General features: G+C 33.5%; 1 protein-coding gene across 9 annotated transcripts in view; it reads right to left on the bottom strand.

Annotated features, from left to right (window-relative positions):
* Nucleotides 1-12,892, bottom strand: part of LOC106868390 (protein NDRG3) — a 140,985-nt gene that overhangs the window by 68,695 nt on the left and 59,398 nt on the right. For all 9 annotated transcript variants that reach the window (XM_052970624.1, XM_052970616.1, XM_052970605.1 and 6 more), the window contains 2 exons: nucleotides 7,440-7,544; nucleotides 926-1,025 (listed from right to left, as the gene is read on the bottom strand). In XM_052970624.1, coding sequence (XP_052826584.1) covers nucleotides 926-1,025; nucleotides 7,440-7,535 — 196 coding nt within the window. In that variant the 5' untranslated portion in view covers nucleotides 7,536-7,544. The remainder of the gene's footprint in view (nucleotides 1-925; nucleotides 1,026-7,439; nucleotides 7,545-12,892) is intronic.

The following is a 12,892-nucleotide window of genomic DNA, read 5'->3' as shown; positions in this document are numbered from 1 at the left end:
ACACAGGTCATAAACATTCAAACTGAATAATAAAGCAACATTTCTTTCATCCCATGTGTCCTCCTGATCTGTTTAGTCCATTCTTTCTTTCTATGGTGTGTATCCCTATCTGCACAAGCATTTGCATCTGCAACTGTGTGTGTGTATGTGTGCATGCACGCGTTTGTGCATGTACTCAGGTCTAGCAAATATAAAACACACAGATGTGTACACACACACACACACAGATAAAGAAACAAACACATAAAAATATACACCATAAAAAAACAGAAGCAACATTTGTTCTTCAATAAGTTACTCTAAAAGCATTAGATTGTTTTATTTCCCGTTACATCAATTTATAAAATGAAATAATTCTTTTTTCTGTACAGTGGATCTTGAAGCAAATAAAGCTATAAATAATAAGCATGTAAATATTGGGTTGAAAAAGTCCATGTGTTGCAAAAGTTGAAGGCTGAGTAGCTTCAAGATCTACTGTTTCAAAGAGAATTATTTAACTATTTCACATTCTCTCAAAGCTTATAAATTCTTATGACGTCAACAAATTGATGTTCATGAATACATGATATATTAACCAATAGGCACCACTTCTTTAGCAATATATTGTGAAATTAAGGCTACTATGCATTGATCCCTAAATAGAATCCCTCAAAAAAACCTGTAAACAGCAAGTTAAATCCAACTGTTCAGCCTACTAAATTTCATGATAGAATGTACAAATCAGTCTGAAATCACACTGAATCAAGACATTGCCTCTTTGTAAGCTACAGCCATAGATTATTGCTAGAGTTAAGTGGTGTCTGTGTCAAAGAACTGTTTCAAGCACATATGGATGGGAATAGACAATAAGAACAGAAACAACAATTTCAAGAAAATTAAGCAGTCCAAAAATCAATAAAAATAGCCAAAGTAATATATATCTTACGGTTAAGACCAATATCATGGAATGTAAGGATAGCTGGTTTAGCTCGGTCTCCTTGAATGGCAACCCTAATGTTACCACATGGGGTTTCCACATCTTCCTCCTAAATTTGCAAAACAAAAAAAAAACAAGGAAAAAATACATTAAAAAATGTTTAAAATTGTTTTAGTTGAAAAGTTGTTTTTTTTTTTTTTCATATTTATCTTAGTTTTATAGCTATCCTACATATGGTTTGAAGTTATTACCAAACAATGGTTTAGTAAAAGTTACCATTTATAAACAATTACAGCAAGGTAGACTTCATATACATTTATTATCTGGAGTCTAAATTTTTCTTGCACTAAGTGCAGCCCTAGTCATTGTCTTGATTCCACTGCATGTCATGCAATGAAATAGCAACAAAACTTTTGACACCAAATAATAAATGTTTGAGTGAAGTGATAGTTTTTGTGTTTTTGAGTGGCTAATATATGATTTCTATGCTGTAATTGATTTACTTTCTATACATGATAACAAATCACTTGCCTGGCAACTACACCTCTTATATTTTCTTATAGTTAAACTAAATAGAAAGTTGAGAGATTACAACAGCAAACTAAATACTTGCAGTATTTAGTTGCAACCATTGACAATTTGGCTTTAACTCAGTTTACTAAATCACTTTGTGATCCAATAACAAAGTCTAAAATCTTTACAATCTTCAAATAGGTACCATGGAGCACTGTAGCCTACAGCTGTAAAGTAATGGACTCACTTTATAATTGGCAAATGCTACCTTCATATGCAGGGCTGACCTGAAATCATACTTTAATCTGAAAATTAAAAGAGTTTTGACAAATGTGTCTGAATAAAATAAAAAATTCACCCAACTAATTTATCTTTTGCAAAACAAACATATAAATTGGGAAGCATCTTCAGGAAGCATAATTAAATAAGCTGTTGATCAACTCAGTCTTGTTGATAAACTCAGATATTTCTAAGTTTTAAAACCCTTTTAAGAAAAGAATCAATGTCATTTTTCATTCGTTTTTTTAAGAAAAATCAGAAGCTTATGGAAGATCATAATGAAAGTAGTCACATGACTTCACCCACTAAGTCAAAGAGCCAAAGGTTCAAATCCCATAAATGGTGCCTCAGTAACCTGTGTAAGCAATTGTCTAAAGCCTATTATCACTTTTTAATTATTTATTTTTTTACTTTATGAAAAGTTTGGATATCAAAGCTTCTGTATTATCTTCCTCTAGAAATCTGAGGTTTTATATCTAATGGAGAACTGCTACAGAGAATTGTCACTATTACAAAAGCATATTTTCAGCTCAAAAACTATTTAGTTCAACACTGACTCCTCTCATGCTCCATCAATTATGGAAAACCAGTAATATACTGAGGCTGTGTCAATACTCTTCCTCATAATAAAAAAAAATCAAAGAAAAAAAACTAAGCTATCACTTACCTAAGAGCTAAATTATCATATACAAGAAACTGAAAGACAAAGTGGAGCTGATACAAGTTAGACTGGTCTGCAGGACTCGAATCTCAGTATCTCTTTGTATCTTCAACATATCATTTCATGATACCTAACATTCAAATACAGGATCTTTTGGAAAAATTGATAATAGCTTGTAATCTAATAACTTGACCAATTCTCTTTCAAATGATTTTAACAGCCAATGCAGAAACAAATCAAAATTCTTCTGAAACCATTCATGAAATTCTCATACCTTTCAATAAATCTTATTTTGCTCAGCATTAAGCCTGTTTAGTCTCATTTGCCTAGACTGTGTAGTTATTCAGATATTTATATCACAAATGATAGTTAATTGTTTTAAACACCTTGTATTACATGAAATTATTTCTTTTACTTCTCCCAACCTTCTTTTCTTAAACTAATGAGGAAACCTCAACATAGTTACTTAGATTGCTAGAAATAGTAGTCAAATCTCTGCTAAAACATACACTATTGTCTCAATGAAAGGGGTACATTAGATAATGTAGTCCATGATACATTATGTGTCAAGACAGAATGATCATCACTGGAGTGCCTTTGATCATAAGTCTACCTGATCATAGCTGTTCAGACAATAAACAACAATTACCTCTTATTATCTCAAGTGGAGTGGTGTTACAATTCTGGATATCTGCACATTGTTGGTACACAACATTTTAAAGTTGGAAGAACTTCTTACTGTTAACTCTTTAACTGGTAAGAAGGCAGGGTACACACTTTCAACAAGACAAACTAAAGCAAACAATACACCCAATTGGTCATAACAGATTCTTAATTATTGATCATGAGGTTGTCAATCTAACCTTACAACCACTCTACCTCTCAGACAGTAGTGAAGAGAAAGCAATCAATCGGGAAGACAAACTGGTGCTTAAAAATTAACTCCAGTCATTGGCTTATCATTAAGCCTATGATTCACTTATTTGACTACACCTTTACTTGAGGATAACTGTTTCTTTCCTTCCTCCCACATGTTGTTGTTGTTGGCACTCCATTGATTACGACATCGAGGGTTCCAGTCGATCCGATCAACAGAACAGCCTGCTCGTGAAATTAACGTGCAAGTTGCTGAGCACTCCACAGACACGTGTCCCCTTAACGTAGTTCTTGGGGAGATTCAGCGTGACACAGAGTGTAACAAGGCTGGCTCTTTGAATTACAGAAAGTAAGAGTGAGAGAAAGTTGTGGTGAAAGATTACAGCAGGATTTGCCACCATCCCCTGCTGGAGCCTCGTGGAGTTTTAGGTGTTTTCGCTCAATAAACACTCTCAACGCCCAGTCTGGGAATCGAAACCGCGATCCTATGACTGCGAGTCCGCTGCCCTAACCAATGGGCCATTGTGCCTCCCCTCTCACATTAAACACTTCCCTCAACTTTTCATTTTTAGAATCTTCTCCAACATTGCTAATTATTTTCTTTATCATATTAAACTATAAAATTTCCAAATAAATATAAGCAAAGCCTTATGTCTGCTGAATTTGAATTCAGCACAAGGTAATTATACCGAATTATATACCGAGTTCCTACTACTTACAGCAGTGAGCTGTATTAGTACATGGTATTTACAGTTATGTGAATAAAATATACCAGATTTTATTCTCGAAACAATATCAGAAACACATTGTAGGTCAGCTGAGTTATATGTGATATTATTAAGAATAACAATGTGAAAAAAAACATAGTTGTCACTTGCAAGCATGTGCAACTTGGTAATACACCATACTTTCAAAAATTGTTTCAGTTGCCTACATCGTCAAAAGCATGCTCTACCACCCTTTGAACCAATGGCAACACCCAGTATGCATTAGATGGAGAGAGAAAGGACTGCACCAACACTCAGCTGGTGAGCATTTTCAGCTGAGTAAACTGGAGCAATGTGAAATGATATACTTTACTCAAGGATACCATGTGCTACTCAATACAGGAATCAAATGTACAACTTTATGGTCATGAGCCTGACATCTTAACCACTGTATCATGTATTTCAATAAACTGAGTACTTAGAAATAGGATTAGAATATGAACCAGCTTAAGGGATCAAATACGTGGGGGGGTACATGACTTAGTAAGGGTATTGCACTCATGATTGTAAGGTTGTGGTTTCAATTCCTGGACCAAGTGATGTATTGTGTTCTTGAGCAAAAAACTTCATTACATGTTGCTCCAGTCTACTCAGCTGGTAAAAATGCGTAATCCTGTAACAGACCAGCACCCCACCCAAGGGAGGAATATATACAACACAGAATCCAGGAGTGTGTGTGTGTTTTATATTAACAGCAGACCCTCAACTTACTCAGGAAATGAAGAGGCATGCTGTTATCATGGCTATAAAGGATGAGCACAGCAATTTTGAAATGTCTTGATTTTTAAAAGTTGCCAGATCTTTCATCTACAAAGTTCATGAGGAGTTAAACACTCTTAAATCATCAGACCACCTGAATTTATCCAGTAAGTTCAACAAGCCATTGATTAGAATCCTAGAAAATCCATGAGGTCAATTGCAAAAGATCTCTATGTGTCAGAGGGAACAATCAGAAATGTTGTCCATGAAGACATCAGATATAAGTCTTATATAATGAAGAAAGGTCAATTTATGTCAAAAAGAGCAAAAGAAAATCACTACATCAGATCTAAAAGGATCTTAAACAAACTGAAAATTCCAGCAGATTTGATATGGTTTTTCTCAGCCAAGAAAACTTCAATCAAGATATTAAAAAGTTAGCAGAAGAAATGACAGATGGTTATGTGCACACTCTTCTGAAGTTCCAAAAGTTATGCGTACAAAATTTCCAGCAACTGTCATGGTTTTAGGGGTTGTCACCTCCTTACTTTTTCCACAAGGCCCTAGAGTTCATTGTGCCGCCTACATTGAGGTCCTGGAAACAGTTGTTAAACCCTGGATAGACAGTGTACACAATGAAAGGCCATATGTGTTTCAGCAAAACTCTGCACTCTCACATGAGGCTCAAGTAATGCAGGAATGGATGGCTGAAAATTTTCATGATCACATAACCCCTAACATTTGACCTCTTAATTCCCCAGACTTCAATCCATTGGACTATTATGTGTGGAGCATTGTTGAGAGAGAGGTCAATGAGTCAAAGATTCTTTGAAAGGCACCATAGTCAAAGTGATGTCCAAAATGAACCAGTACCACTTGATTTGAGCATATAGACAATTTAGATCTCATTCATATAGAAGCAGTTATTAAAACTGAAGGAGGCTTTAATGAATAACATTATAGAAAAGGTTATATATATATATATATAGCATCAGCTATCAAATTTAACAAAGTTAATTCTTTTCCAGAAACAATAACAAAATACAAACAGCTCTAACATAGTTAACAGAACTGAAATGAAAAGACTGGATAATCAAAAAGAGCTTAATTAAACTAACCTGGTGAAGATTATCTTCAGTTTAGATGGTTTCTGATACTAAATTCTTTATCAGATCAAAATTTAAAAGTAAACATTATGAGCATTGAAATTGAATCTTCAAGATTTTATGGTATTTTAACTCTTGAAGCTCTGAATTCAAGACAAGATTCAGAACTTGTTGCTCATCTATCTATATAGAATATTCAATGACCAACATGCAACAAAGAATCTGTAATATATTTCTTCAATAGATATGGACTTGAATATTATTTAATGAAAATAACTTCCAGCTGCCTTGAAAAGAGGCGGGTGCTGTCAAGCTGACATGACCTAGATACACTATAAGCAGTCAGTCTCCAATAGTGTCCCTACAACTCAATGGCTTATGAACTGAAGTGTAAGAGCAATGTAGATAATGCAGCTAGTAGCTCATACAATTTACAAAAGTATCATGTGTCCAAATAGTTGTAACTCAAGATCATTACTTTCAGGTATTAGATAGTCTGCAATACCAATGTAATCGTTAGCAGAGGTGAGATACTTGATAAGGAATGAGAGGAAGGAGAAAACCAACTGTAATGTGTTTAGTGTTGAAGTCACAAAGGGGTTTAGATGTAGAACTGAAGTCGAACAAGGAAAATTAGAAGTACAAAACAAGGAGTAGGATTAAATGGACAGTTTAGCTTAATCCTTAAAGCAAAATGAACAAAAGAAACATTGGGGAGTGCAAAATATGAATTACAAGAACACAAACTCCAAATGTTTGAGCAAGGAGTTAAAACTGCATACAGAGTAAAGAAATTTCAAAGAAAATTAAATGACTAAGTCCTGTACAATGGACTTGTACGTGACTTGGGTCATGTACAAGCATAGTTATTTAACCAGTAAAATCATGTAAAATTAAGTCCTAACTGACCCACATACCTCAATATCGTAACCTACCGAACTGTAAGTAGGTGGATACAGCTCATCTTTGTATATAGCAAGAAAACTTATAAGTTGATGAGATTTTGATTAAATTTTAGTGAAGATGTCATCACTTAGCCAAAACTTATCTAGAGAAAGAGATGCCTCTGAACCACTTAACATTTTCACAATTAGGGAGAGTGGCACCAATTGTCACATACAGGGGTAAGTAATGTACACAAGCATCTACAGAGGAGCTTGGAGATCAGAGAATCTCTCATTGAGAAGTCACAGCTCCAATGCTATGGACATGTGATTAGAATGTTGTAGTAAAAACTCACAAGATGGATTCTTCAAGCTGAGCCAACTGGCAGAAGACCTAGGGGTAGACCAAGAATGTGACAGTTGGCAAATATCCATAGTCTCAGTTGGTCATACTTGAGAAAGTATAATGATGGCTACTTCTGATAGCACTCTATGGAGGAGGTGCCTGAAGACTTTACTTCCACAACCCTCCCAGTAATAGTGGACAGGGAAGATGGATTGATGGATTCAATTAAGTGTCAAACTATCCTTGATGCTCATCTACCTAAATGATAAAGCCACTAGACACAACCTTTCCTAAGTGGTAAATTACCATAATAAATGAATGACTGATATAAAAAAAATCAAATACAGATGACAATTTAAAGGAAAAGTATTTCACTGTAAATGACAACCTACCTGCAAGACAATTGATGTGGCATCATTAACCAAACCAGTGCTTTTAGGCTTAGTTGCATGGACACTACTCAATTCTATATCAGTCAGTCTTTCCATTGTACGGCCCTGAAAATAAAAGTTATATAATAACAGAATATAGTTGCAAAGAATAAATGTGTGCATTAGCAATTTCAAGTGAATTTTATAAGGGAAGGAAAAATCAAAACGTGTTTAGATAGGCATTGTTTCTACTCACTCTTTTCAATAAGTAATTCATTTAAACTTTAAAATACTTTAATAGTGTTCTAACTTTCCTCAAGTCCAAAGACTGAATCTTCAACATTAAAAGTACATTCAATAATTTACATTAAATTTTCAGAAATGGAAAACAAAATTGCAACACATTTTGTATGAATCAGTAAATATTAACTTCCTATCTTCTTACCAAACTGTCAGTTTTCTCTTTAATACTAATAGATTAGCATGAGGTTCTTTATTAGGTTAAAATTAAACTATAAAATTCATAATTATATGGGTTCCTATTTTAAAATTACTATAATCCAAATATTCAAATAACAAATTCTAATTTTCTAATCAATATTATTCATAATAAAATCATAAGTTTGATTATATTGCTTGATACATAAAACTAAAGTTAGACCAATATATACCATTTCTTTGGGAAGAAGCAAGCAGATGTTTGTAACGTTATACATTGGGAAGAAGCAAGCAGATGTTTGTAATGTTACACAGATCACCATCTTCATAAATAATTCTTTTGACAAAGCATGAGAAGCATTCTTTATCTAAACCAGGTTTTGTAAATTGGCAGTCTCATAATGTGAGTCAGATACAGAATTGACTTTAGCATTTCAATATCACTTTGAGCTAACACAAGAGACATTCAGCATACACATTCTATTCTAAATTCTGCATATATCACAAGTTTAGATGATACAGTACAGAATGGTATATCTTTGAACCAAAGATTATACATATATAATTCAATATGCATTAATATATAAAAGAAATTTTATCAGCAATTCACTATGGTTGAACTATGCATGCCATTCAATAGCATCAAAATCTTCCCTTTGTAGCTTTAGCATAGAAACTCCACTACATAAAGGAGGGAATGATCCTATTATATAATATATGCTACATAAAACAATTGTGTACATTTGAAATATGCAACACTGATATTCTTTTATGAAATGATAGTCTCAAAAAAGTTGTCCTAGACATGCAATATCAGTTGTCGAACTTGAATATTTGCACTAGAACAGTGTCTGGAAAAAAGTACAGACAAGGCAGGTGGGTGTCAGAATCAGTACAACATTGGATAAACTACACAGTGGGTATTCAATTGTGTCACTTTGTACTCTGAGTTCAAATAGTCTCACTCAAGTCAAGTGTGTCCTTCATCCTACCCAATTCAATATAATCAATGTAATCACCAACACTCAAGAAGGCATTGCCCCAGCATCACCACAATGCAATTAAAGAATAAAATACCAAATGACATTTACAAACCATATCAGAGGATATAAAGGTGACAAACCTTTCATAAAATTAGTACCAAAACCATGAAATTATAGAAACACTTACATTAAATTGAAGTTATCATTGAAAGTATTTTGAAATAATATATTTTCTGTCATAAAATTATAAATTTCATATGAAGTCAATACCAGGTTTAAAAGCAAGTTAGTGGTTTGAAAAGGCGTTAGAGTTAAATCAGTGCAGCTTTTTGGCTGATTAACGAAATAGACTAACTAGATGAACAGAACAGAGTAGCTAGAGAGTTAAAATAGCAGGCTGAGTTTATAACTCATTAGTTACTTAAATAATAAAGAATCTGATAGAGGATTATAGCTAGAATAGACATTTTACTATAAAGAGAAGCTTGAAGAAAAGTTTCAATTTTTTTTTTCCCATAAAACACTAAAAATTGAATTTTTAAATTTAATGAATCAATTAGAATCAAAGCTAAGTAATTAAACTTTATTAAAAGATGTGTCCATAAAATGATTGCTTTCAAAAGACAGTAAAGTTAGATGTACTATATTTCTACATGTAAGCTGAACATTAAGAGGACTTAAATCCGTCTGAATTTGATACAAATCAAATAAATGCACATATTATTTAAGTCTTTGAAACTATAATAAGGCATTAGCATATTTAATCATTTTATATTTAGAAACCTCAACCCCCATCTAATATATGGGTGCAATATCCTCCCTCCCTGGGTTTGTTGGCTTGTGAGCTACATGGTAACTTCAATAGTGCCAGCAGCATGAAAAAAAAACACCCAGTAAAATGGTTGACATTAGGAAGGTCATCCATCCATAGAAAGCATGCCAAAGGAGACACTGGAGCACAATGCAGTCCTTCAACTCATCAAATCCTTGTCAAACCACCTAACCCATGCAAGCATGGAACATAGATGTTAAATGATATAATGGAACTTCATTTAAATACTCAGCTGTTCTTCCTATCAAACTTATTCCTATAGATTGCTAACTTGCTACAATGTGTAAAGCTAATATCTGGATCTCTTGTCACTCAACAAAGAACTGAGATTAGTACATGCTGTCAGCAGACAAAGAATATTTTGTAATTATCATTTGGTAATTTCTTCGACTGGTTTCAGTCACTGCACACAGTGGCTATGCTGCTGGGATACACTCTTCTAGTGTACTAGTGTGTGTTTTTTTGTTTTGCTTTTTTTTTACAGGACATTCATTAAATGATCTAATAACCATAAAATAAGCCAATAATCTAATTCTTCCTAAAGAGTTACTGGAATAAAACCTGTCAGTGGCAGATTTTATTTCTTTCAATTACAACCAAAACAAAAAACAGTCAAAACTAAAGTAGTCAATAGCAATAAATTACTTTATTCTCCGGTGGTACATAAAAAGCACCATTCGAATGTGGTCATTGCCAGTGCTGCCTGACTGGCTCCCATGCCGGTGGCATATAAAAAGCACCATTCAAGCGTTGTTGATGCCAGTACCGCCTGACTGGCCCTCATGCTGGTGCATGTAAAAAGCACTCACTACACTCTCGGAGTAGTTGGCGTTAAGAAGGGCATCCAGCTGTAGAAACCTTGCCAGATCAGATTAGAGCCTGGTACAGCCTTCTGACTTGCCAGTCCTCAGCCAAACCATCCAACCCATGCCATCATGGAAAGTGGATGTTAAACGACAATGATGATGATGATTTACACTTCTGATATTTCAATATTTAAATATACATATTCCTTAAATTATAAATATTGTTAATGCAATAATAAAATGAAAATATGAAGAAATCCACTTAAAAACAGCAGGAATCGTTCGTCAATTTCTAGTTACTGTCAGTGCTAAAAAAAAGGACTATTATTTAATTTACCTACAATTGTCCTTTACCAATATTAAGGCATATAAATATGAGCTATTTTAAATGCCAATGTATTACTCTATTTTCCCTAAACTTCTTAAACCTAGCATTATCCAAGCAAAGTTTCAGGTGGAAGTGTTAATGAATGACAATTATTCAATCACGTTACAACTTGCATTAATATTCAGTTGTTCTTGCTATCAATCTTCCTCCTATAGATTGCTAAAATGTGTAAAACTAATGTCTGGATATCTAATCACTCAACCCAGAAGTAGGATTAAACAAGCTGTCAGCAGACAGCAACAAACAATAAATTAATCTATAAAGAGCAACAAGATCAGTTGACCTTTACCTTGAAGTTAATCTAAGGAATTATTGTGCCAATTATGATGATGATGTTCATCAGTGTAAGCCTATTCAAGATTCGATGCCAGTGACAAGGGTAAAATTACCAAGCCATTGAATTTTGCCACAATTACTGGTTCTACATTGTAAACCGTTAATTAAAAAGATTATATTTTAAAAAGTAAAAGAAGTGATTTTAAATTCTCAATCGCAGAATAATGCTAATAATATAGCCTGAACAGGATAAACTATCCCTATTTTGCAGAGAAAAGTGTAGGTGGCTTTATATATCTTAAATTTGCAGAGGAATTCGTAGTGGGTAGTTTAGCTTAATCGGTCAAAGCATCGCAACGCGTAATCACGGGGATGTGAGTTTGTGTCCACAGCTAGCCACCTACACTTTTCTCTGCAAAATAGGGGTAGTTTATCCTGTTCAGGCTATATTATTAGCATTATTCTGCGATTGAGAATTTAAAATCGCTTCTTTAACTTTCTAAGACACCTCAACGCTTCTAAAAGCAAACTTCGTTTGTTTATTTACGCTTGTTGTAATTTGAATTTATTATATTTTAAGTTAATTCTCCCTTTATTTCGTTACCCCTATCTTTACACAGTTACTTGATCTACAAAAACTAACAAGTAGACTTCCCTTAAATTATATTCTACTATTTTTAAAAAGAGACACATTGTAACTGTCAGCATAATGGATAAGATAGGTCTTAGATATGGCAAAAAATGCACACTGCTCCTGGCCATTAAGCATAAATTTACTTGATCAGGGCTGACCAGGGCCAAAACAACAATTTGTTCAAATGCTGATAGGCACAAGCTTGTACTATTTAGTTAGCTGATAATAAACCTCTCTACATACCTGTTATACCATATCAGTTTTTACTGATATCTATATATCATAAGCTCAACTGACAGAAAATGGTAAAACCACATAGAAAGCTTCATTACTATTTCGGCCCAAACAACATTTTGCTCATGCATAACCTTCATTTTCTAAGTAACTAAAGACATTAACGTCGAAAATGTTGACTGTCAACCTCCGTTTTGTCTCAAGTTTTTTAATCTCTTCCACAACTAAAATGCCTATCATATCTTTGTGTTTAAAATAATTCCTGACTTTCACTACTTCAAATTAGATATTACCATCACTTAAGCAATCCTCTGAGAAAACATTTTAAAGGTTATAGGCAAAGCCCTATCACCTTAGGACAGTGAACATATTTAAAGAAAAAAAATTTTTTTCCTTATGTCAAACGCAAGACTAGTTTTGACAGAGAAGAGGGGAAATTATTATCTCTGCTTAAAATCTATCACTTCAAATCTGAAACTTCATAGCTGTCAAGGTCAGTTTGATATTTAATATTAGTGTATTCTTCCAGATCCACTATATTCCATTAATTACATTGAGAATACACTGGATTTTCTATTAGGATCACAGATTTTCTTTTCTTTTCTTTTCTTTTTTCTTACATGAATGTTAAAGATGGAGAACATTAATAACATCAACTTGCTTTGGCTTCCAAACTACTAAAAATCGAATCTGCCTATCAACAAGAAAATATCAATGGTGAATAGATCATCTGGACATAGATCTCTGCAAATATGCTCATTTATTAGAAATTTCAGTTGCACTACTGAGAATACTTCTACATGTTCAATAATAATTAGTCAGATACTCTCATTTTATATATATATATATATATATATATATATATATATATATATATATATAT

The sequence above is a fragment of the Octopus bimaculoides genome, chromosome 1, assembly GCF_001194135.2.
Source record: "Octopus bimaculoides isolate UCB-OBI-ISO-001 chromosome 1, ASM119413v2, whole genome shotgun sequence".
Taxonomy (NCBI): Eukaryota; Metazoa; Mollusca; class Cephalopoda; order Octopoda; family Octopodidae; genus Octopus; species Octopus bimaculoides.
The sequence above is the reverse complement of the archived record's forward strand: the minus strand, read 5'-3'. Positions and strand labels throughout refer to the sequence as shown.